Source organism: Cricetulus griseus, chromosome 7 (genome assembly GCF_003668045.3).
Source record: "Cricetulus griseus strain 17A/GY chromosome 7, alternate assembly CriGri-PICRH-1.0, whole genome shotgun sequence".
NCBI classification, from domain to species: Eukaryota; Metazoa; Chordata; class Mammalia; order Rodentia; family Cricetidae; genus Cricetulus; species Cricetulus griseus.
Genome location: NC_048600.1, coordinates 39,380,340 through 39,405,100, shown reverse-complemented (window position 1 = coordinate 39,405,100; position 24,761 = coordinate 39,380,340). Strand labels below are relative to the sequence as shown.

Below are 24,761 nucleotides of genomic sequence, written 5' to 3'. Positions count from 1 at the left end.
CTGCCTCCCAGAGCAGAGGGCCCAGGCCCAGGCCTCTGTGTTTGTTTCCTTATGTGGTTCCAGGGGTTTAAACTCAGGCTCTTATGCTCATGTTAACCCTTGACTGATGGAGTTGTTGTCGTCCCACATCCCCTCAAAGTCATTAAATCTCAACTTCCACCCTGCTCTCTCCCTCAACCTCTCCTGACCCCATTGTGTGCTTCAGTGTGTTAATGGGAGATACTATAGTTACCAAATCCCTTAGAGTTGGGTACTTAGGTTGCATCTCATTTCTCCCCTTAGCAGACTTCTGATGATGATTCCCCTTTGCTGGAATCTCTGCATAGTTTCACAATTGTTTCTGTAGGAAAATTCCCAAAAGTAGTACCACTGGGTCAAAGAGTAAAAACGTACATTAAAAAAAATCTTTTGATACTCATATAAACATTAAATATCACCCTCTAGAAAAATTAAAATTCTCACCAACCTTCATGGAATGCCTGAACTCTCCTCTCACATTCCAAACCAGGCATTATCTCAGAGAGATTTAAAACACCCAAAGAAAGAAGTGATAATGGCCTCTAAACAGCCCTACCTAAAGCACAGGCTCCATATTGGCTTTCAACTTGATAAATACTTTCTAATAAGGTCATAAATATCAGTGGAACCAAAGGTTAATGTAGTGTGCAGTGCTGTAAAATGCAGCAGGCTACCTGCTAGATCATAATGATGCATGGGGACCTTTCACAATGAAGTGTGATGGCTTACAAAGTCTGCTTAGAAGTGCCCACTAACTCAACAAGTGCATAATTGTGTCTGTTGGCAGTGCAGTCTCTGCAAACACAATTTATTCAGTGGGCACCTTTCATTAAATGCCAAAAGTGAGGAGGAAGAGAAAGAAAGCAGGGAGGATTAGGGGGAGGAAAAGGAAGGAGAGGAGGAGGGTGGGAGAATGATTATGAGGGAGAGAAAAGAGAAGGAGGAAGGTAAGAAAATGAAGAAAGGGAATAAATAAGAAAGGGGGGAAGAAAATAAAAGAGAGAATGATAGGAAAAGAGCATGATTGGAGGTTCTATTGTCAACCCTTTTGTGAGCCAAGGGTACTTAAAGGCATAATTTACTGAAGTAAAAACAAAGCAAATCACCTTTTTCATTTAAGAACTTCAAGTTAGCCTGCCTTAGAGTTGGCAATGCTAGAATTGAGGGAGACATGACAAGCCACTGTAGCAGGAGACAGCAAGTGAGCTTAGAAACTCGTTTCTGAAATACTTTGTATTTTGAGAGCCTGGCTGCCTCCCCTTCCCCCCTTTATTCAGGTGGAAACAGGTGTTGTAGTTCTTGGTGTTTGTTCTTGGATGAACTGCTTTGAAGTTAAAACCCATAACTATGATTAATGGTTGTGTGGGTCTTAAAGCACAACAATATTTCCATCCAGGGGACAGAGAGAATGGATGACATACCAGGTGTGTACCCATTCGGCTCAGCTTCTCCGGTGATGAAACAAACTCCTGCTGGCACTGTGGAAAGGCTTTAGCAAAACATCACTGCATTTGCCTGCATCTCATGCCAGGGCTCTTTGTGTTTGCTCTTAGAGAAAGCTCTGCAGCACAGAAACAGAAATCACGTGTGTAGCATGTGCACATTATTCTCTTCACCCTGGGCAATATTCTAAAACAGACCCCAAGGGGCTTCACACAGATCCTTTGGTTATTAGGTTTTTAAACATTTAAATTTGGCACCAATTGGCCAGAGAGATAGCTCAGTAAGGAACTTGCTGGGCAAGTGTGAAGGACCTGGGTTCAAGCCCTAGAACCCCTGTTAAGAAAAATCTAAGCATGGTCAGACAGGGTGGTAATCTGCTGCTACTGATGATACAGGAGGATCTGTGGGGATTGAAGTCAGTCACCTTAGCTTATTTGGCATGTTTCAGGGCACTGAGAGACCATTTCTCAATGAAAGGGATGAAGGAAAAGCAGGCATTTCCTGAGGAATGATGCCTGAAATTGACCTCTGCCCACACCTTCACACACACACACCTTCACACACACACACACACACACACACACACACACACACACACACACACACTGACACACTGCCATACATACACTCTGCCACACATACAATCTGCCACACACACATTCAAAACTAAATTGTGCACCGGTGTTGAGGATGGAGACATAAACACTGCATCCTGAATCCCCTTGAAGTTCTCATCTCAGGCCATTAGCATTTCAGGTGAGCAGAATGCTGAAGGAGTAGACAGGGGCCTCTGTGTTGTCCTCTCAGCTAGTTTCTTTTCATTCTTCTGCTCCTTCCACCGAGATAACATTGTAGGAAATTAGTTTCTTCCACCTGTGATACTGTCATGTGTACATCGGTCTTGACGTCATCTAGGCTACAGAAATGAGCGGGATGGAATCTTAGGCACAGTGACATTTTGGCACCACCTTCAGGAACCCACTTCATGAATGAATTAGGGATTGACATTCACTTTTAGGAGCCCACCTCCCAGTGTTCTGGAAAGATTTAGAAAAAGCCAAAGAAGGATTCACCATCACAGGACTTGTATGCCAAAGGGTCAACATGTTGTCTGTCTGGTGTAGGAGAGAGGTGGACAGGATGGGTGTTGTGTGTCATTCAGAGAGGACTTGGGGACTTTGGCAAGACAGCTGTTTGCCAATGACATAAATGAGAGCAAGGTCAAGTTTAGAAATCAGTAGAAGAAATGAGACTCCAGAGAAAAGGAACCAAAGACTCAAGGACTTGGAACCAGGAAATGAAGACACTCTAATACTTGAAGGGTGGCACTTGTTGGGGTTATGGATATGGAAACAGCTCAGTGAATAAAACACTTTCTGTGTAAGTGTGAGGACCTGGGTTCAGATTCCCAGACCCACATGCTAGCATGCATCTGTAATTCCCTGTACCCCTAAAACGAGATGGAAGGAGGAAGCAGGAGAATCCAGATGCTCTCAGGTCAGCTTGCCCTGTATATGCAGTTGCAAACAAGAGCCCCTGCAAGGTGTCAGGTAGAGGTTAGCACTCCGGATTTTCCTCTGACCTCCATAGTCATATGGCAACAGGGACACACACACAGGTGCACATGTAAGAAAAATAGGCACCTGTCAAGGAAACAACCCCTAAATGGGAACCACTGAGATGGCAGAGGGACACTTCAGAGACTGAACAGGCAAAGGTATATTTCAGCTTACAAGGTATGGCCCAGCTTGCCAAGATTTGACACAAAGTGCAATCCACTGGAAATTAAGGGTAAGTTCCTGATCAGTAAGCTTGCCTTTCTCTAGAGCTTTCTCTGGTGGGATAAGTACCCAGGGCAAGTTAGTGATTTCAGAGATTCCCAAGTCCAAGTGCACTCAGATTATAATACAATGCCTTCTTCCAGGATAGAGAGATGGCTCTCCCAAGGCCCAGAGGGCGGACTTTATGATCTGAGAGCACTTCACACGTGTATGGCAACACAGCCATGTTGTCCCTTTGGAGATCTCGTACATTTTTAATGAAGAGCCTGGAGGCACTGTACAAATAAAACGGCCGAATTATTAAATTATCACTCTACAGAGCCTCTTATATTAGTCCTAATTAAGTGATGCTTTTCATGTTAACAAACAGTGCTCAAGAAGGATTCCGATTTCAAAATCTGACCTAATAGAAGTCAAAAGGCTTAGGAATTTCTAGAATGTAGTTTTCAGACATTGCTCAGAATTTTAACATTCTCATTAAATGCAGCAACTGTCTGACTCACCCCAGCTCTGACAAGCTTACAGGATTTCCATTCTTATCCACGATGGAGCCACAAGAACTGGGTTTGCATTGCTGTCTTATGTAACTTTAAAAGGTGGACACTGGGCGCTGGAATGAAGGCTCGGTCAGTAAAGTGCTGAGAAAGCATGAGGACCCGAGTTTAGAACAGAAGTATCTGCTTAAAAAGTTGGGTATCCCTGTAATCCTAGAGTTGAGGAGGCAGCTGAGGAGGCTCATTGGCCAGGCAGTCTAAACAAGTCAGTGAAGTCCAGGTACAGTAAGAGACTTTGTCTCAAAACCTGAAGTGGAGATTGACTGAGGAAGATACCTTCAGCCTTGGCATGTACAGAAATGCATTCTATTTGGGTCCACAAGCAGCAGGAAGAGAGAATGAGACACTGGACCTGGCTTGAGCATCTGAAACCTCAAAGCCCACTCCTAGTGACACACTTCCTCCAACAAAGCCACACCTACTCCAACAAAGGCCACATCTCCTAATATGGCCACTTCCTAATGGCTAATGTCAAATGATGACATGTACCAAAAGAGAAATAAAGGAGATGAAAGGTGTCTTCAGCACAGTGCATGGAGATCATTTCTGAGCACAGGACAAGGGTGAGGCAGAAACAAGGATCATTTGTGCAGTAGTTGGTGAGCCTGCCACAGGGTGCTGAGGACACAGAAGCAGCAAGATCCAATGAGCTCCAAACTTGCTTCAGTCCTTAGAAGGAGAGAGTCCCAGAGCCAAGCGGCTGGAGACATTAGAGAATATGAGAAATGCCGAAAGGAACTAAAAGGGATCTTATATTAGAGTGCTATAACTGAGTGTGGGATCCAGTGCTGTGAACTACTGAGCTTGCGGGAGCCTGGTAAGCATGTCTTTCTAAGTCCGTATTCACTGACATCCCATTGGCAAGTTGAAAGAAGTCATGGTGAAGTAATTACAGTAAGGATACTATAGAGATGGCTCTCTCTCTCTCTCTCTCTCTCTCTCTCTCTCTCTCTCTCTCTGTCTGTCTCTCTCTGTCTCTCTCTCTCTCTCTGTCTCTCTCTCTCTCTCTCTGTGTGTGTGTGTGTGTGTGTGCATACATGTGCACGCACACACACATGTACATGCACACGCATACCTGTGGGCACACACATGTACTTCTATGTGTGTGTGCAGGGGTACAGATATATGTGCAGATGTCTGTGTTACCTGTGTTATTTCTTGGTTGCCGACTACCTTGTTTTTTTGAGACAGTCTCTCGTTGGCTTGAAGCTTACTAGGAAGTCTAGATTGGCTAGCCAAATGAGCCTCAGGGATCTGCCTGTGTCCCCATTTTCTGCCCCAAAACTGGGATTATAAATGCATGCCACCATACTCAGGTGTTTTTTAAAATGTAGGTTCTGGAGATAAACGTCAGGTCCTTGTGTTTACATAGCAAGTGCATTACTGCCCGAGCCATTCCCTAGCCCTTGAGATCTTTTTTTCAATGCCAACATGTTTCTAGCTAGTTGGTCTGGCAAGATTTTGTAAAGATCAACTTTGGCATGACATCAATCAGCAATCATTGTTCATCATCTATGCAACAAATCCTGAGAGAGCTATCCACATCCTTGCATCTGAATGGCTGTACTGTTTCTATGCCTACGTCTTTATATTTGTTCCCAGACTCTTTCCTCTGTTTGGAGGCTATCTCCTTCTCTTCCATAGTGGAATTTTACCTCTTCCCAGAAATGTTTCTTTCTGTCTGTGAGGGCCTTGGCTGTACCTACAGCTTCTTATATAACCTTGGGATCCTTGGCATTCCCACAGGGAGAGGACTTCAGAATCAGAAGGTCAACACTACAGATGATCTCCTTTCTATCTTCTTCTAAAAAGTGTCCCCTTAATCCCAGACTGTCCGTGAAGCTGCAGAGTTGAGCCTGCTAGGATAGCTATGAGGTTGATGGCCCCAGACATCAGCAGGTCAGGGTTCATTGACAGTGATGCATTTTATGGTAAAATCAGAGCCAAGCCCCAACTGGACTCTTAATTTGAGCTGCAGAAGTAGAGACAAAATCCATAGTTCATGACCTTGTGTGTGTTACATCTCAAGCATTTCGAAGGCCTGCTTTGTAGGGGCATTAGTTATTTGTCACACTCAAACCTTCTCTGATACAGTCTATGGCTAAACAAACAAAGTTCCAGAAGGAACAGACAGTATGCTCCCCTCCCAGGTTCCCCTCTTCTCTCCTTCCCCTCTCCCTCCCCTTCCCCTTTCTTCTTTATTCGTTACTAGACCACTTACCTCTCTTCCTTTTCCCCTTCTTTGCTTTCTCTTTCCTTTGTGCCTTATCTCCTTTCTCTCTCCTCCATTCTGCCTCCCTTCCTTCTACTCTTCCTCCCTCCTCAGCTCCTCCTCTTCCTTCCCACTCTTTATTCTTTCAATCTTCTACAGTATTCAATTTTTAAGAGTACATGAAATCTTCCAGGAGCAATTAGATGCATTACACAGACAACATTTTTAGGCCTATAAGGCAGAGGTCCTTCTCAGCCCTGATGGACAAATTGAGTTTAGGTCCATGTGCAGAATAAGTGGCTCAAGTGAACAACTCCAGTTATTAGGGTTCTTGGAAGGTCCAGCTCATTGTAGAAAATTCGGCCTTACAGCACCAGGCTAGAGCTACACAATCAACCCCAGCTGCCAGGGCATTCTTAAGCAAGGTGGAGTTGGGTGACTCGAGAAGGCAATGTTTACCCAGTCTTAAAAGTATTGTGAGCCAAAAGGTCTAGCTCCTGTGCCAAGAGCAAACACTTCCAGTAGACAACTCATCTGGGTCTAGACTAGGTGCTAGGTGTTTTCCAGGAGCTCACCTCTGCTCAGAGGCTGTTAGTGAGTGAGTAGCTCTGTGCTAAGCACCATGGATAAAGGATAGGAGAACAAACTGGAACCATGGTGCTCCTCTGCAGTCCTGCCTACTCTGGTGGCTGAGAAGCTCACCTGAGCCAGCCTGGGCAGCATAGAGAAATCATTTCTTAAAAAGAAAGACAAAAAGTTAGCAGGTTTTATTGTCTCCAAGTTGACAGTTTCAGTGGGCTGAGGGGCTCATTAGCAGCCTGTCTTACTTTACTAGGATGATTCTAGGATAGAACCAGGAAGAGTCAGAGAGAAGCCAAAGAAACTCACACAAGTCCATGTTTATCATATGAACAGTTAGGAGTCAACAACTATCTTCCAGTCATGGAAGGTCTAAAACAATGATCTGAAACTTGTACTCTCTCCCCACAGTTTTACCCAGGCACCCCAAACCTATAACTTAACCACTCTACACACACTGTCTCTTTCTATATGTGTGTGAGTGTGTGTGAATGTTTGTGTGTGCTATGTCCTTAGCATTCTAATTTTGTTCCCCCTTTGTGTCTAAAGAGAAATGCTTAACATCAAACATGTAATTTTTGCCATATTATTCCTATGTTCAAACCAGGTAAGGTTATTAGTTCAAACAATTAGGAAAATAGAAGTTGAAAATGCTGGGATATTAGAAGAAGGAGTCATAAATCCAAGGTGTTGGGACAATTAGCATCTTGGCAATAAAAGTCAAGTTGAACACTAAGGAAATGAAGTACTGTTAGTTATTTAGTGGTTCCAGCGTCTCAAGTGTTTGCAAAATGCCTGATAATTGTTTTTGACCATTTCTCCTGGTGTAATTCTGATAAAAGGCATTTTCTGTTCTTGTGGGTAGTGGGAGGAGGATGTGTGGGAATCTACTCAATTACAGTTCCTGTAATCTTCCTAGGCTTTTGCTCACAATGAAAATTCAAGTACAGAAAGAAAACACTCAGACATCTTGCTAAGACATAAGCCATTTTATCTTCTTCCTTTGCTAAAAGCCTTCTAGGGACTCTCATTTCCATCAGAGTAAAAGCTAAAATCCTGGAACTGTGCCCTGAGATCATAGGTTGGATTCCGGGATAGAAGAAAAGATACCAGTGAAGAACAAGCTGAGGAAAAATGACTAAAACACAGAGATTGGTTAATGGAAATCTAGCAAATGCAATGTCTTTGTTTTGATAAGTGTTGCTTTAAGGGGCAATGTCAGTGTTTGGAGAAAACTAGGCAATGGCATGTGAGGAGGCAGTGTTCCCAGACTTGGGCGAAGGCTCAGGTGCTGAGGTGCTGGCTGCATAAGCGTGAAGGTTTGAGCCAAGACCCACACAAGAAGTGGGGCTGTTATTCTTTTGTTTAAAAAGAAGAAAAGAGAAATGCTGAGACATGAGACATGAGACTATAAGTTTATTATAAGGCCCGGCAGAGTAGGAAGACTAAGAAGAGGAACAGGGGTAAATGGCTAACCTCCATGGCCGGTCTCCATAGAGAGGCAGAGAGAGCACATAGGTGAGAGACAGAGTAGAGAGGAAGCAGAGAGCGTAAATGGGCAGGGATCTGTCTTTTAAAGGGGTCCTCTGCACCTGTGTGCAGACTCAGTTCCCATGGAACCTTGGGCAGACCAGGGTACTGCCTATTCCACCAGGTAACAGGGGCAGGCCAGCATAATGCCTAAACCTTTCAGGGGCCATATTGGTATGCCTCATAATCCTGGTGCTGGGGAGACAGAGACAAGCAGATTCTTTATGTCCCAAGCCATCCAGCCAGCCAGCCTGACCTACCTGGAAAGTTCCAGGCCAGTGAGAGACTTTGTATCAAAGGAAGCGAATTTCTGAGGATGACTTCTGAGGTTGTTCTCTGGTCTCTGGCCTTGAAACACATTTTTACACACACACACACACACACACACACACACACACACACACACACGCATGCACGCAGGCAGGTACGCACGCAAGCACAACAATTGCTATGCAACTCTTCTATAAGCATAAAACAATTTTAACAGTGTAAAAAATGTTTTAAAGGCACAAATTCCTGCAGCAACCTACATGACCTGGTTTGGCTCCATATTTGTACCTCTGACCCCATGTAAAATCCTATTTCCTATTGACACTCCGTGTCTGCCTCTTTCCTTGGCGCTTTCTGATCCCAAGACCTTTGCATGCTGTCCCTGTGTCTCAACTGGATTTTCTTAGCAAATGTCACCCTCCCCAAAGCTTTTCAGTACAAGTCCAAAGCTCACCTAATATTACTTATTTCCTTTCCTTTGGGCCACTACTTGCCCATAGTGCTATTTCTAAACTACTGTGTACAGTCTTCTCAGTCATCTTGCCGGAACTCAGCCCGTCCATCCCTGCCCACTAGATGTCTAGCTCTTCTAATGTCCTGTTCCATGATGCATTTCTAGTTCCTATAATTGAACCTTGCACTTGATAAATACATATTGAAAGTAAATACTAAATTCTAAATTGAAAGATGACAGTGACACTTGATTGCTTGGGTGGCAGGAGCATTATGCAAACACTTAAATAAGGTAGACTTTAATGGAGGTGTCATGGTAACCTAAAATATAAGTATTAGTTTTCTGTATATGTATGTGGGTACATGGGTGTATGATTGCAAGTACTCATGTGTGGATGTGTGTGCACATGTGTTTGTATGCATGTGGAGGCCAGAATCAACTTTGGCTGTCATTCCTTAATGCCATCCACCTTGGTTTTTGTTCTTCTTTTTGTTTTATTGTTGCTGTTTGAATAGTTTTATTTTCCTTTGAAGACAATGCCTCTCGGTGATTTGGCTCAAGTGTCTGCAGTGCTCCACAGGAATCCATCAACACCAGTGTTATAAGTACATACAACATACATAGATGTTTTTCTTGTTGTTTGCTTGTTTGTTTCACAAACATGGATTCTAGATTTCCAACTAGGGTTCTTAAAATTGAAGACAATCCATTTATCTAGTCCTCAAACTGAAACAATGTTGCCAACATTGATACATCCAAGATAAAGCTTGAGCTTTGTCAAAGGTCACAACAGGCCCCAGTAAAATTAAATGGCCCTGGCTCTCCTCATGCCACATTCATCACCACCTCCTATACCAGACTCACAAACTTTCCTTTTTTCATTAAAACCGTAGCATGTCACTAATAACTTTACTTAGACTAGGGTAGCTCATCAAGATTAAGGTGTGGGGCATCTTTTTCTCCTAAGTATCCCAGGTAACTCAAGGGTTCTGGGACTTTTTCACAGTTCATTCAATAGAAACTTTGGCCTTGAATTTCTCCTGTCTTGGTCTGTTTATTTCCAAGTCCTGTGATCTCATATGAATAGTTCTATCACTAGAAGGCTAGTATTAGGTGGACAAAAACAGCTTGCAAGTACTCACTCTTTTTTTCTTTTTAAAAATTGTTTTTATTTATTTAATTTTTACATTCCAATCCTAGTTCCCCCACCCTTCTTTCCCCTACACCCCTGCTCTCCCCCATCTGCTCCTCAGAGAGGGTAAGGACTCCCCTGGGAAGTCTACTAAGTCTGTCCCATCATCTTATCGAGGCAGGACCAAGGCACCTCTCCACCCACGCCCATACCCCTGTGTCTAGGCTGAGCAAGGTATTTCTCCACATAGAATGGGCTCCACTAAGTCAATTTGTGCATTAGTGTTAGACCTTGGACTCACTGTCAGTGGTCTCATTTATTGTCCAAGTCACACCATTGTCACCTATATTAAGGGAGTCTAGTTCGGATTTACAAAGGTTCTCCATTTGTCAGACCAGAGTCAGTGATCTCTCACTAACTCAGGTCAGTCAGCTGATTCTGTGGGTTTCTTCATCATTGTCTTCACTCCCTTGTTCACATTATCACTCCTCCCTCACTTTGATTGCACTCCAGGAGCCTGGCTCATTGGTTAATTGTGAATTTCTGCATCTGCTTCCATCTGTTTCTGGAAGAAGATTCAAGCTTCTCTGGAGTTGTGGATTAAAGGCTGGGTATCTTTTGCATTATGTCTGGTATCCACTTATGAGTGAGTACATACTACATTTGTCTTTCTGGTTTTGGGTTACCTCACTCAGGATGGTTTTTTCTATTCTGTCCATTTGCCTGGGAATTTTAGGATGCCACTGCTGAGTAGTACTCCATTGTATAAATATACCACATTTTATTTATCCATTCTTCAGTTGAGGGACATCTAGGCTGTTTCCAAGATCTAGCTATTACAAATACTTTGCTGTGAACAGAGTTGAGCAAGTGTCCTTGTGATGTGACTGTGCTTCCTTTGGGTATATGCCCAACAGTGGTATTGCAGGGTCTTGAGGTAGGTTGGTCCCTAATTTTCTGAGAAATCTCCATACTGATTTCCACAGCTGCTATACAAGTTTGTACTCCCACCAGCAATGAAGGAGTGTTCTCCTTTCTCCATATCCTCTCCAGCATAAGCTATCATTGGTGTTTTCTTATCTTAGCCATTTTGATTGGTATAAGATGAAATCTCAGAGTGTTTTTAATTTGCATTTCCCTGATGACTTTCTTCGATTTCTAGCACATGCTGTCACCCAACTTTATGGGGATCTTAGGGATTCAAACTTAGGTTGTCACGCTTGCATGGGCAAGTGCTGTACCAACTGAGCCATCTCCCTAACCCTTCACAACCTGTATATATACACTATCTGTTATTAAAGGCTATCTCCACAGCTAATTCCAACAGTCCCTGATGAACAGGATTTACAGTTCACTGGAGCTCACAGACACACAATAGCATTCCATTATATGACCCAGGCCAAGTCAACTCAACACAAAAGAAGACCAGATCTCTGAACTCTACAGTTCTCAGTAGTCTGAGGACTCTGGTCCACAGGAAAATGGCAGAGCCAGTCTCATTGCCCTCCCAGGAGGATACTAGAAGGGCATGGAAATACATGTAAGATAAGCATGCAGTAGTATGTATGGACTCCTCACTCCAGGCTCATGTTCTAGGCTGTTGTGTTAAATGTATTTCACTGTTATTCTTCTTAGAAGGAATTTTCCTCTTTTTATGACTTTCAAAATGAATAAAATTATCTTGTTTTATATTCTATCATTCAATAAGAAGTGGCTATCACCTTCTTAAGAAGGAAATAATCATGTTTCCAAATAGCCAGTCTAAGAGATCAGTTCAGAGGCCTTTTGTGAGCAGTTTAGGCAAAGATAAAACATCTTAAAAAGCAGATGGATGAATGTGGCTGAGTGGGAAAACCTGCTGATAGTCTAGAATTCAGTATAAAGGTAGAAACATTGAATTATCAGAGGAAGCAGCAAATCCCCAATCAAGGTGTTCTGTCTGCCAAGAAGTTGAGCTTTGCAACTGCATTGTGATCCATCCATCTACATCTTTCTCCCTTCAATCATATCCTCATAGAAACTGGGGCAACCCAAGGTCTGTAAGGAAGGTGTGCACAATTTCAATCAGAGAAGCCATTTGAAATATGTCCTGCCTCCAGCTGCTACCCTGTCACCTTCAAAATAGAAGTGCTTTGCTGGAGAGAAGTTTTGCTTTGAGGAAAAAGTTTGTCTTCCATGCCAAGGGCAGTCCAGAGATGCAAGCACAATATAAGACCCAGGAGATCTATCCCGAGGCATAGAATCTGTCTTCCATATTGCTTTTGAAGGTGGATTTAGAGTGTAGTTAAAAATAGATATCCCTAACCAACATGTCATACCTGCTCACATCACATGGAATGTGATTAATCAGTTATCTTTGAATAGGATTAAATAAGATAGTGCATGCCATTCAAACATGAGCACTTGCGTTCAGATCCCTAGAACACACATAAGGAGATAGATATGCTGGCACATATTTATAATCCCAGATCTGAGGAGACTAAGACAGGAGACTCCTTGGGGTTTGTTGGCCAAATTGTAGAGCTCCAGATTCAATAAGAGACCTTATCCCAAACAATAAGTATAAAAAATGACTGGGAAAGACAAATGTTGTGGACTTTTGGGCTCTATTCACATAACACACATACATACATACAAATAATCTTCAAATGAGTAAATTCACAAACAGCCAACTACAAGTGGGATATGTAAGGCATAGAAAGTTGTTGTTACAGGAAGCTAAAATTACCACACAGGCTCATGTTCTTGAGCACCTAGTCCCATCTGGTGGTGTAGTACTGGGAGGTTGTAGAACCTTTGGGGCATTGCTAGAGGAAGTGGGTGGCATGGAAGAAGTTCATACAGTTGATAGTTCACTCTTGCTTCCAACCCTCTCTCTGTAGCCTATCTTGATGAAATGAGTGGAGGAGAAGGGACCCATCATCCTGCCACAATGGTGTTCTCTGTCTCAGTAGCCTCCCTACTATCAGGTGCTCAAACTGTGAGCCAAAACGCTTCCTTCTTTAATTTGCTTCATATCAACTTTTTGGCAACACAGATGAGAAAAGTAGCCAGTACAAGGAATGGAGTTTCAGGTCCTGAGGCAAGTGTCTGGGATCAGAGGTCCTAATCAAATATATTTGCAAGTCCAGACAAATATATATCTCATCATTACTGGCCTAGGCTGTGCAGAATTGGATTTTGAAATGTAGATGTAACTCCACTCAAAATGATTTTATCATTGTCTTTGTTTTATTTTTGTTGTTGTTGTTTTGATACAGGGCCTCATGTAGCCTGGGCTGGCTGTGAACTTGCTGTGTAGCTAAAAGTAAACTTGGACTTTTGATCAGCCTGTCTCTGCCTCCCAATTGCCTGGTTGATAGGATGCATAACCACATCAGGATTATCTCAGCAGGAGATGGAACCCAGGTCTTGGTGCATCTAGATAAGCACTCTACCAACCAATTCACATCCCCAGTCCTAGGACATTATTTAAAATTATTCTTTTTGGATCCATGGATTATGAATGCATAGTTCAAGGGTAGAGTTCAAGAATCTGCCAGCTTCTCTTGGTGACACAGGTATAAGCAGACTACATTCCCAGACAAGCCGATGCATCCAAAGTCGGTCCCTTCACAAGTTGGCAACTGTGAGGAAACCTGTTCACTCTCTAGACCACAGATTCCATGCCATGATTCAGGCAACCAGAGACCACTTACCAAAGTTTTCCTGACATCTAATTGACCTTCATCCTTGAGTCTTTGAGCCTTGACATGTGGCAGAGTCAAAGAACCCAGTGTCTTGTTTTATCAGGAGGAGAATATGTTCTGTCCCATCATGACACAGCAACACAGTGAGGAATTGACATGAGGACATTAGGTAGGCTTGAATTTAAGCATGCTACACAGAAAACCCAATGGATGTTAGACACACTGCCATTTTGTTGGCCTCCTATATAACCAGAGACTTCAGCAAAAATAGAAACCATTGGCTACATTTGCAGGAGCGCCTTGAAACTGCCAAAGTGCTTTCTAAAGCAAAATTTCACTCCCTTTTCTTTGATGTCATGAAGGGCAGGCATTGTCATCCCACAAGCCTTTTCATTGGAAACAGAGGTCTATAGACTCAAAGAAAGTAAGTCGTTTATTCACAACCACACAGGACAATGCTTCCTCATCAGATCTTCCACTTTCTCTCTTGTTACTAAAGGCATGAAAGGTGTAAACAGCTAATGGAAAACCTCAGGAGCAGTAGATATTTCTCTGTCTCTCTCATCTTTCTTCTGTTCCTTCTCCTCTTTCTTTTCCTCTTGATCCTCTCTACTTCTCCTCTTCTTCCTTCTCTTCATTTTCCTCTTGTTCTTTTATTTATTTTTAATTATTCATAATTATGTGTGTGCATTTGTACATGTATATGCAAGTGTCATCAGAGGCCAGAGGTACCAGATGCCCCTAGAGATAGTTACAGATTTTTGTGAGCCACTCAACATGGATGCTAGAATTTCAGTTCAGATCATTTGTAAGAGCACCATGTGCTCTTAACCCCCATCCCACCCATCTCTCCAACACCTTTGTTTTTGTGTTTAAGACAGGGCCTTTCACTGTAGCTCAGCAATGGCCTGGAACTTAATATATGGGGCCCCCTGGCCTTGAATTCACACCAATGTGCCAGCATCCCAAAGGCTTGGATTATGGGTGCATGCTACCATGCACTGCAGACTCTAGTCCTGTAAAGCATCAAAGTTTTGTCTGTGTTTCAGTGCATACATAATGACTGAGAATCTAAATAGTTGAGCCTTTCTCTAAGGATTCTTCTATCATCTCTGGCAGAAGAATTGTCAACCTGAAGTCCTTCAATTATTGTGCATACATTTTCTTAGTTACACAGTTTATTATCTTTCCACTTTTTAACCAAGATTCCTCAAGGATTCATAGAATATCTTCTCATCCTCACATCTATCAATAGAAAACATTTCTAATAAAACCAACAGATGCTTTTTAAATGGTAAACATGCACATTATTATCGACCTAGAACATGGAGAGCTATGACCTGCAGGACAAATCTAGCCCACACGTTCTTCTTTTATAAATAAAGTTTTATTACAAAGCAGACTGGGTCACAGTTCATTTGGCTATGTATTACTGAGGCTACATCAACATGTTTCAGTTACAGAATGGCCCACAAAGCAAAGCTATTTACCCTGAATCTGAAGTACACACTACAAGGGAGGTGCGAACATGTCTATTTCAGCAATCAGTTTCTTATCACTTCTATTTTCCAGCATACAGTGCACTGGCTTAACCCTACACTGCAGTGTGGAAGAAATTAGCCCACTGAGAAATGGGGTTTGCAGCTTGAAAGAAAGCCAAATCATGTCACTTTGCAGAAATGGTGTACTTTACATGGTAGGATTCTTGCCTTATTTATGTGAAAAAAAAAAAACCTATCACAATTCACAGAGATAGTAACAGCATGCTATGTGTATATTGGAGGAAAAAACCTACTTTTAGAACAAAGTTCTTGGAACACGTGTTTCTCTGACTGAATCACTTATAAAGAATGAGAGGCAATTAGTCAGGAAAACCCTGGATCTTCACTGAAATCAGCTCCATTTTTAAACTCATCTCCAGGTTCTATAACTGAATTGTGCTTTTGGCAGTTTCCTCAGTCCTAGAAAATTACCATAATGTATAGAATTAACATTTGGTTCATTTAAATCTTGCATAATACATTAGGGAGAAATCTTTGAGCTAGGTGCAATTGTGAATTCAACTAAGAACATTTTTTTCTTTTTAAATAGAGGTTTGATATTAGCTTGGATTTTTTTTAATCTGCCAGGATGATTAAAGACAATCAGGCTATTTGGGCAGGAAAAAGAGATAGCTGCAAGGGAGTCACTACTGAGGAAGGCAGGTGTACAGGCCAGGAGGGATCTGCTGGCTATTTCATCTGGAGCTGGCTGATCTGAAGAACCCAAAGGTTTGTCTTAAAGATTCCAGAAAACAGAAGAAAGATTCTGAGGAGAATAATGTTTTTTCAGTTATGTATGGGAATGGTTGACATTGACATAGAGGGTATTGAATAGCAACACCATATCAGGCACTGTCCTATTGATGCCAAAATTAATAGCCAGAACTTTAATAAACACAAAATCATTTAGTATAGCTGTTAGCAGTAGCATTTTTAACTTTTTGTGTATGTCATGAAAAGCCTAAGATTCAGAATTCAGAGATCCAGAATAAGATCACGTTCTATATAATCTGGTCACTCATGGCTTCTGGTAAGCCACAGTGTCTCACCTGTTCCATGTTCTCAGTAGATGCATCTTGAATGATTGGTTATGTTAGGATACACTTATCTCTCTATAAAGCAAACATGCTTTCTTATCCCAAAGTGTGTGTGGGTTCTCCTCAACAATGTTACTGTGCCTTCCCGTCAATCCTTACATTGTTGTCTGTATCCCTGATGTGATGATCTTTGGAAACTGCCTGTTGAGGTAATTTGGTTAACTGAGTTTGTGAGGGTGAAGTACCCATGAGGAAAATAATGTTTTCCTACAAAAAGAGGGAGAATAGATTCTCCCTTTGACCTGTGAGGATATAGCATGAAGGTATCAACCCATAATCCTTGCTTTTACAGGTCCAGCTTCCCAAACAATGAGACATAAGTGCTTGTTGTACCTATTGGTGGCATTTTGTTTTAGCAGCCAGGGAAGATTACTGCAGTCACCTTGACATCCATGTCCTTTAGTGATGTGGAACCCTTGATGCCTTTCATGTTCTTCCCACATCTCCAAAGGATGAAAAGAGCAAAGTAAAGTAAAGTCAGTCTGTCTCGTGTCTCCCATCCTTCTTTCTGAGGAATCCCATCATTCAAGCTCACCATTAAATTTATTTGAGATGGGGGAAATGTGATGTATTTCTTAAGTCTGCCTTACCCAGGTACAGAATTGGCTCTGTCGAACTGGGAATGAGGTATTAACTATATCCAAAGCTGTGTGATTAACTTATTTGTTTGCCTATGGAACTAAAATGAAAAAGGCAAGACGTTCGGAGACTCTGTGCAGCCCCGTTTTTAAGTGGGATTGTGAGAAAACCAGAGTCATGGGTTTTAATTCATATCCCTTGGTGTGCTATTATTACTTTAATGGAAAATAACTTTTCACAGTCTTTCTCCATTTTAAATGGAGACTGTGCAATACTGTCTAATGTAGGTAGAAAGTTGATTGGAATCACATGTATATGCTTGTCTAGCCCCTCCCTTCTCCCATTCTTGGTTCCTTGTACACATTAAATATGGTTACAATTTTGCTTATAACATATATATTTCCCCCTGAACTTTTTTCAATTGCTTTTTTATCAGGTTTACAAATCAAATCAAATAGGTATATTGCAGAGCTCTGTGATATTATTTTTTGAGTTTCCAGCACAATGTATTGAATTATTCCAGCCTTTGCTCTGGCCTTGCTACTCTCTGCAGAGAGAGCAACCACAAACTGTGCAAATTCACCCAGCACCCAGTAGCACTGGCTAAATCAAGACCTGCTATTCAGGCTTCTAGAAGAGACATAGCAAGTGTTTGTTACACAAATCAATTTGGTCCAAAATACATTGCTTTGGGCACTCAACCATTGCTCAGATAATATTGTCAACTTAATCAAATCATGCCTCTAAGACTCTCACAAGTTTCTCCTCCTCTAAGAAACAGCTTGATTGGTAGAAGAGTGAAAAGCAGTGGGATATTCAGAAGTATTCTTTTTATTTATTAGTGTGAGGAGTGTTATATAGAGAGTGAGGGAGCTGGCTGGAGAGAAAAGATGCTGTGTGCTCACCAGTCTGGTAGAAGGGAAAGCCATGTGCTGTTCACGTGCTCTTGAGTGTGTTGGGTTTCTAAAGCCTTGAAGGCAGACTCAGAAAATGTGTACATAAAATGATTGATTGACCTAAAGAAATAGACTAGAATGATTCAGGAAAGACGTACTGAGGGTCTACTATGTGCCAGGTAAAAGTATTCAAAACTCCATGGGTATTAGATAGTGTGCCTGCCTTGAAGGTGTTCATGTATACCAGGATAGTGTGATAATTAAGCTCAAGTTTGGGGCCCAGAGAGATGACTCAGAAATTAAGAATGCTTGCTGTTCAGAAGACTACAGTTTGGTTTCCAGCACCCACGATATACAGCTCACAATCCCCTATAATTCCAATGGGTTCTGGCACCTTCCTCTGGCCTCCTTATGCACCAGTATATATGTGCACATTCACACATATAGACTCACAAACACATGAATAAACAATAAAATACATCTTTAAAGTTAAACAAGAAAGGGAAAGTTGTTTTTTCTAAAGTAAGCTGAAAATAATTATGACTAATAGGAGCCCAAGAGAAGACTCTGGAGACTCATTGGAGGTGTCTGAAGCAGCCTGGACATGTTGGCTTTGTAGCTGCTGTGGTAGCACAGATCTCACCCTGTCAGAACTGCAGAAAATCTTTACTTCTCCCTATGTGCTTTGTATTTGTCTTCTGTACTATCCTTAGACTTTCCTCAGCATCTTCATTTTGCCCTTGAGAGGCAGGGCCAGAGCGTAAACAATCCAGCAGGTGGAGTCAGAAATCCTACTGTGCCCTTGCTTTGTATAGGCAACTTCACTTCTCTGAGATTCAGACTTCTAAATCTCTGATGGTTGCATGAGGTGAGGCATAGGCACCTCTTTTTAAGATCCCCAGCTCATGTTATCTGAGCAGAGCTTTCAGTTCCCTCCACATGTCCTATAAACCAGCACTGGATGGTAATAGTTGATGTCACAGACAGTCAGCAACCATTGCCTCAGCCTGGGATGTGGCAAAAGCAAATGACCTTCCTCTGTTGGTTATACCTGGCATCTATATATGTTATAGGTATCCTGGGAAACTTTCTGGGAGTTTATACAAAATATTGGGATATAACAGGCACCCCCCCCCCACACACACACACACATACCCAACACATAACCCTATGCAGTGGGTATCTAGCCTCAATGTGTCCAGGAACACAGAAGTAGTGAGTTAAGGAACACGTATTTATGTTATGCCAGAAATAGTAACAAATAATAGTAGTCATGATCCCAGCAAGAGTCACAGATAACAGAGGCCCTGGAGACACAAGCTGTGTGTGTGATAGATGTTATTCTCAGTACTTATTCTTTGAAAGATGGCAGACTTGTTGACTCTACAGTGTCCAAATGACCTGCTTTGGGAACGCAGGTCAAACTCTGAAAGAGTCCATACCTATGTCTATTCTTGCATGTAGTTCATCATTGCTTGAAGCACTGGATGTGGACTTGACTTAATTTTGTTCCTCAATGCGGAACGCTTCTGCCTCCCTCCACCCCACCTCACATCCTTCTCTGCTTATCTTCCTTGAATCCCTGTCTTTATTCTTACCATCTCCTGCACACTGACTAAAAAATTCTGATAAAGACTTCTGGAATGTTGTATGCCTGTGGTTTGTCATGTAGATAACGGTAGTTTTAAACTCTTTCTTTGTAGCAAATACTGACTCCAACATACATATATTATGAGATGGCCCCTAGGTGTCTGAAGCCCAGTTTAGAGATCACTAGGTAAAGTGACAAACTCTAGCCATGGAGGTGGCCTTTCTTTCTAGAGCCTTTACATTTTCCAGTTCGTTAATTCTTGGGCTCCTGTCCTTCCTCCATCATCCTGTCACCAGGCCAGAAACTGCAGAAGGACTTCTCACAGCCCATCCCATGTCACTAGCTCTCTTCTCTTCTACTTCTAAAGACCTTTGGATGGTTCTTGGTGTTTGTACCAGCCTCCCCAGGAAATCTGAAATAATCTAACTCATAGTGGGGTGATCAGTGACTTCAATTCTGGCCACAATCCTTCCCACTTTTTCACCGGTTCTAGAGATAAGAAACATCCTTAAGGGATCCTCATGTTACCTTTGAGCTTCTGAAAGTGTCCTCTTTTGACTGATGGAAAAGATTTCTCATTTAGTTAAGCTTTATCTTAAACAGAAGAACTTACCCTTGAATCAGTCATTGGTGACTTTTGAACCGTAAGTGGAAAAACCAGATATTCAACCATCTTTTTTGTTTGTTTGGAGACAGGGTTTCTCTGTGTAACAGTCCTAGCTGTCTTGGAACTCACTCTGTAGACCAGGCTGGCCTTGAAAGCAAAGAGTTCTGCTTGCCTCTCTCTCCTGAGTGCTGGGATTAAAGGCAAGGGACACCACCCAGCCTCAACTGCCATTTTCTTTGAAGCTTAAATATAGATCAATTATTCTTAATAAGAAATCAATGTACCCTCCTGAGATTAGGGCACTTAAGCATAAAGTATACAATAAATGTCAAAGACTTGGTGCAGAAAAAGTAGTTTAAATGCCCTTTTCACTGATGATATATCATAATACTATGCTTGTTAAGTAGTTAAAATGAATATATGCTTAAGATTGATTTCATATTTTATTTCATTCTTAAAAACACGTGACTTCCAGACATTATAAAATTACATCTGCTGCTCATATTTTATTTTATTTTATTTTTGTTCAGGGCTGCCCAAGTGTGCTTCCTCAGCACCCTTGAGCTATATCTAGTACTAGGTTATGCATATATGTATTTTTAATTCTCACCAAATATAGCTTGGTTCTTGCTTTTTTTCTAATTGTTGCCATTCCCTCTCCTTAGCTGGATGCTGCAATAAAGAGCTCCATTTTCTCTCTGAATTCTAATTTCTCTTATAGGTTTCTATCTAGTGTGCTTTACATCCATCCTCACTTTTTTATTAGTATTTTCATTTTATATACCAATACTAGTTCCCCCTCTCTCCCCTTATCCTGTCCCTCCCCTCATTCCCACCCCCCTATTCACTCCTCAGAGGGAGTAAAGTCTTCCTTGGGAAATCAACAAAGTCTGGCATACCAATTTGAGGCAGGACCAAGCCCCCCCACCCCTTAAAGGCTGAACACAGTATCCCACTGTAGGGAATGAGCTCCAAAAAGCCAGTTCATGTACCTGAGATAGGTCCTGGTTACACTGACAGCACTCCCTGCTCCCAACTGATCTAGCCACATAACTGTCACCCACATTCAGAGGACATAGTTTGGTCCCATGCAGGTCCCCCGAGCTGTCAGTCCATAGTCCCTGAGCTCCCACTAGCTAGCTGCTGCTGCTGCTGCTTCTGCTTCTTCTTCTTCTTCTTCTTCTTCTTCTTCTTCTTCTTCTTCTTCTTCTTCTTCTTCTTCTTCTTCCTCTTCCTCTTCCTCCTCCTCCTCCTCCTCCTCCTCCTCCTCCTCTTCTTCTTCTTCTTCTTCTTCTGAATTTGGGAGTTCAAACCCACTAGCTTTTTAAAGGCATTTTGAGTGAATAATTATACCTCATCTGTAGCACTCATGAGCCCCAGAAATAAGTCTCCTGGGGAATCTAAGGTTCAGAAGGATGGACTTTACTGGAACAGTGTGTGACGGATGTGTTTTTAACTCAGAGATGCCTAGCCATTAACAGCCACTACACAATGCTTCTAACACCCAGTTACTTAGTACCCATCAGGAGGTACCAGTTGACTCCACAGTGTCTAAGTAACCTAGTGAGATAACACTGGGGCAGGGACAGACTTGTAAAAGGAGCCTATTTCTATGTGTATTCTCTCAAACAGTCATCCTTGGATTGGTCGATATTAAAATCCAATTTCACTAGGATTAGCTGTGGGTTGCTCAGAGCTATTCATTGAATTAGGAACGATTACAGCAGAGGGAGCCCCACGGTTCTTTATTAAGGTCTTTGTGGAAACACTAAGTGATCTTCAGGAGATTAAAGTGCCGGTGGTGTTTTCTTAACATTTATAACCTATGCCAATACCTGGGGAGTTTGTTTATTAAGAAAAATTCTTCAACCAACAGTCTGCCTCCTGATAGGGTTGTGACACAGTGAACCAACACAGAACCCGGCATGGTGGGTCTTAAGGCGCTTGTTCAGAATTTCTACCAAGAACTTCAGAGAAACCTGCCTCTTGGAGTAAGGGGTCTCCAATTCAGAGGGTCTGTTAGTATTCCTGTGTGGTTAGAAGACTGGTTCTCAGAGCTGTATATGTCCATGGTCCAGAGAAACTGAGAACAAAACTAAAATGAGTGCTGTTGGTGCCTGTCATGATTGATGTAGGCTTGTTAAGTGGGGCTTAACCATCACTGTTTCATTCGAAAAAGTCCACCACAGGTGAATAATTACCATTTTATTCATTTTCACACTAAAGTGTGGAATGGTAATGACATTTCTAGAAATTGACAAAGGACCTCCCACCCTAACAGAGGGGACAGGCACATAAGGACAGGTGACCAGCCTGGCCTGGTGAAGGGAAGGTTCCTGTGTCTTCTCTGTTTATACTAGAACATTCTCCTTTCTTTTGGTCCTTGTTGGAAGCTAGCTCTTTTGAGAGTCTCCAAGGGCCAAGAGATAGTACTAAAAATAACATAGCCATTCCTGGAAAATAGCCACTAATTGAATATGCTCTTCTGGCTTTGTGTTTAGAAGGAAACTGTCATAGGTTGAATGGCAGCTTCCAAATATATGTCCATGGTGTAACCTCTCTCAACTGTGAATAGTTGAGACCTTATTTGAGGGTCCTGGAAGATAGAATGAAATTAATGATCTCAGGTCATTCTTCCTTAAAATGGGCTCTAAATCTAATGACTGGTTTTTTTAAAAAAAAAGAAAGAAAGAAAGAAAGAAAAAGAAAAAAGAAAGAAAAGAAAAGAGAAAAGAAAAGAAAAGAAAAGAAAAGAAAAGAAAAGAAAAGAAAAGAAAAGAAAAGGAAGCTCAAGCAGACTTGAGTGAGGCACACAGGGAAGATGACCATGTGAAAACTGTGGCAGATCAGGGTCACAAAGCCACAAACCAAGAGATGCCCAGAAACAGAAGCTGCAAGAGGCAAAGAAAGAAGGAAGTTGGTCCTGTAGAAGCCTTGGTTATAGATTTTCATCCTCATTACTATGGTATAAAATGTTCGATGGTTTTAAGCCACTAAATTTGTGGTAATCTGACTGGAGACAAACCCAGAGATTGTGCTAGGCAGCTCCAGATGCTGTGAAAGAATGACAACTTATTCAGCAAGGAGGTGTATCTTTGCTTGTAGTTTCAGAGCTTTTAGCCTGTGGCTATCAGAGCACAGGGCATTGTGGAGATGTGTAGAGGAGGACTGTTCACTCTGTGATATCAGGATACAAAAGAAGAAGAAGAGCAGGTCCCATCCCTGCAGTGACCTCACTTCCATGAAGTGTCAACTTTTACAAGTGATGCCAACTCCTAAAGTACCAAGTATTTGGGTACCAAAGTCCCAAAGTATTCACCAAATTGTAGTTAACACATGTAGGTGACATACCAGATCTAAACCCAAGTGGACATAGAAAAGCACAGATATGTTCCAGGAATATTTTCCTTGAAAGTTCCAAGAGGTATGCATAGGAAAAGCCCCCTTTGTCCTAAAAAGTAAAGAGTACTCTCTATATAAATATTGGGGGATTCCTTGTTCTGAGATTATTGCCTATTGTACCTGCCCCTATATTTTAGTCCTTGTCCTAAGCCTGCAGGCTATGACCATTATTGTCCTTTCAAAGATGAGAGAACTGTAGGCACAGAGATATAAGGTGCCCAGTGCTGGATTAGCAGTTGGTGGCAGTAGGGATGCACATTGGATGGATGTATCCATATTCCTGGTTGTATCCCAATGGGTTACCTTGGACATAGGCACACTCAGCTTGAAATTACCTTTTTGGTTATCCTTTCTCACCCTGTAGAGGTTCATACCCCTATTCACCCCTTCTCACAAACATAAAAATTTCAAAACAATTTGGAATTACTTTTAATTTTACATATTTTCAGTAAAATTTATTTCTTCTATAGGTATCCCTACATAATAATTTATGAATATTTGTATAAATGTGTATACTACAAAACGATTAATTGAGCGTTGTATGTTTCCATCAAAGGAAACACCACAAAGATTTCTCCAAAGTCTTGTTTGACTAGAGATGATTAATTTTAATTTTTACATGAGCAGCATAATGCTATTAATCATTTAATATGTTTAATCATAATCTCTGTAATTCCTAATTAGGTTTATTAAACTGAGCCATTCAGCAATTGTGCACAAATCCAAGTCTAAGTCCCTTTCTTGGGAGGAAGAGAAAGTAATTTTAATTTTTTATTCACAGAGTAATTTTTAATAGGGTGGAGAAAATAGGCTGGAAGCATGGGGTCTTGGCTATTGCTTACGTCAACTTTGGGTCTTGTGGTAGGACACTGAAAACTCTTATTCTTTGGCAAATTAGCAATATCATGATTTAAAAGTAGTTTCCTTGTCATTGATGTGGAACCCAACATACTGTTATAAAACAAAGAAAAAAACCACAGTGCCTGCTCTGTGTCGGTCTCAATATTACAAAATGGTGTGTGTGTGTGTGTGTGTGTGTGTGTGTGTGTGTGTGTGTGTGTGTGTACATGTGCCAAGGCATGCATGTGGAGGTCAGAGGTCAGCTTCAGATGTTAGTTCATGTCTTCTTCCTCCTTTGAGATGGCCTCTCATCATTGCTGTTTACAAGACAACTGCCTCTGAACTTCCAGGAATCATCCTGTACCCACCTCCTATTTCACTGTGGGAGTCCTGAGATTATAAACACATACTACCATGTCCAGTTTTATGTGGGTTCTGAGGTGGCAAACTCAAACCCTCCCTTATGCTTGGACAGCAAGCAGTTCTTCCAGTGAACTTCCTCCCTAGCTTACCTAGGTATTCATTACCTAGCACTTGAAGCTGACA

At 41.8% G+C, this 24,761-nt stretch overlaps 1 protein-coding gene across 7 annotated transcripts in view; it reads left to right on the top strand.

Moving 5' to 3' along the window:
• Positions 1 to 24,761, top strand: part of Rbfox1 (RNA binding fox-1 homolog 1) — a 356,901-nt gene that overhangs the window by 215,680 nt on the left and 116,460 nt on the right. The window contains exon 2 of one of the 7 annotated variants that reach the window (XM_035447737.1): positions 21,503 to 21,508. The exons of the other annotated variants lie outside the window; for them this stretch is intronic. Coding sequence (XP_035303628.1) covers positions 21,503 to 21,508 — 6 coding nt within the window. The remainder of the gene's footprint in view (positions 1 to 21,502; positions 21,509 to 24,761) is intronic. 7 annotated transcript variants of the gene reach the window in all.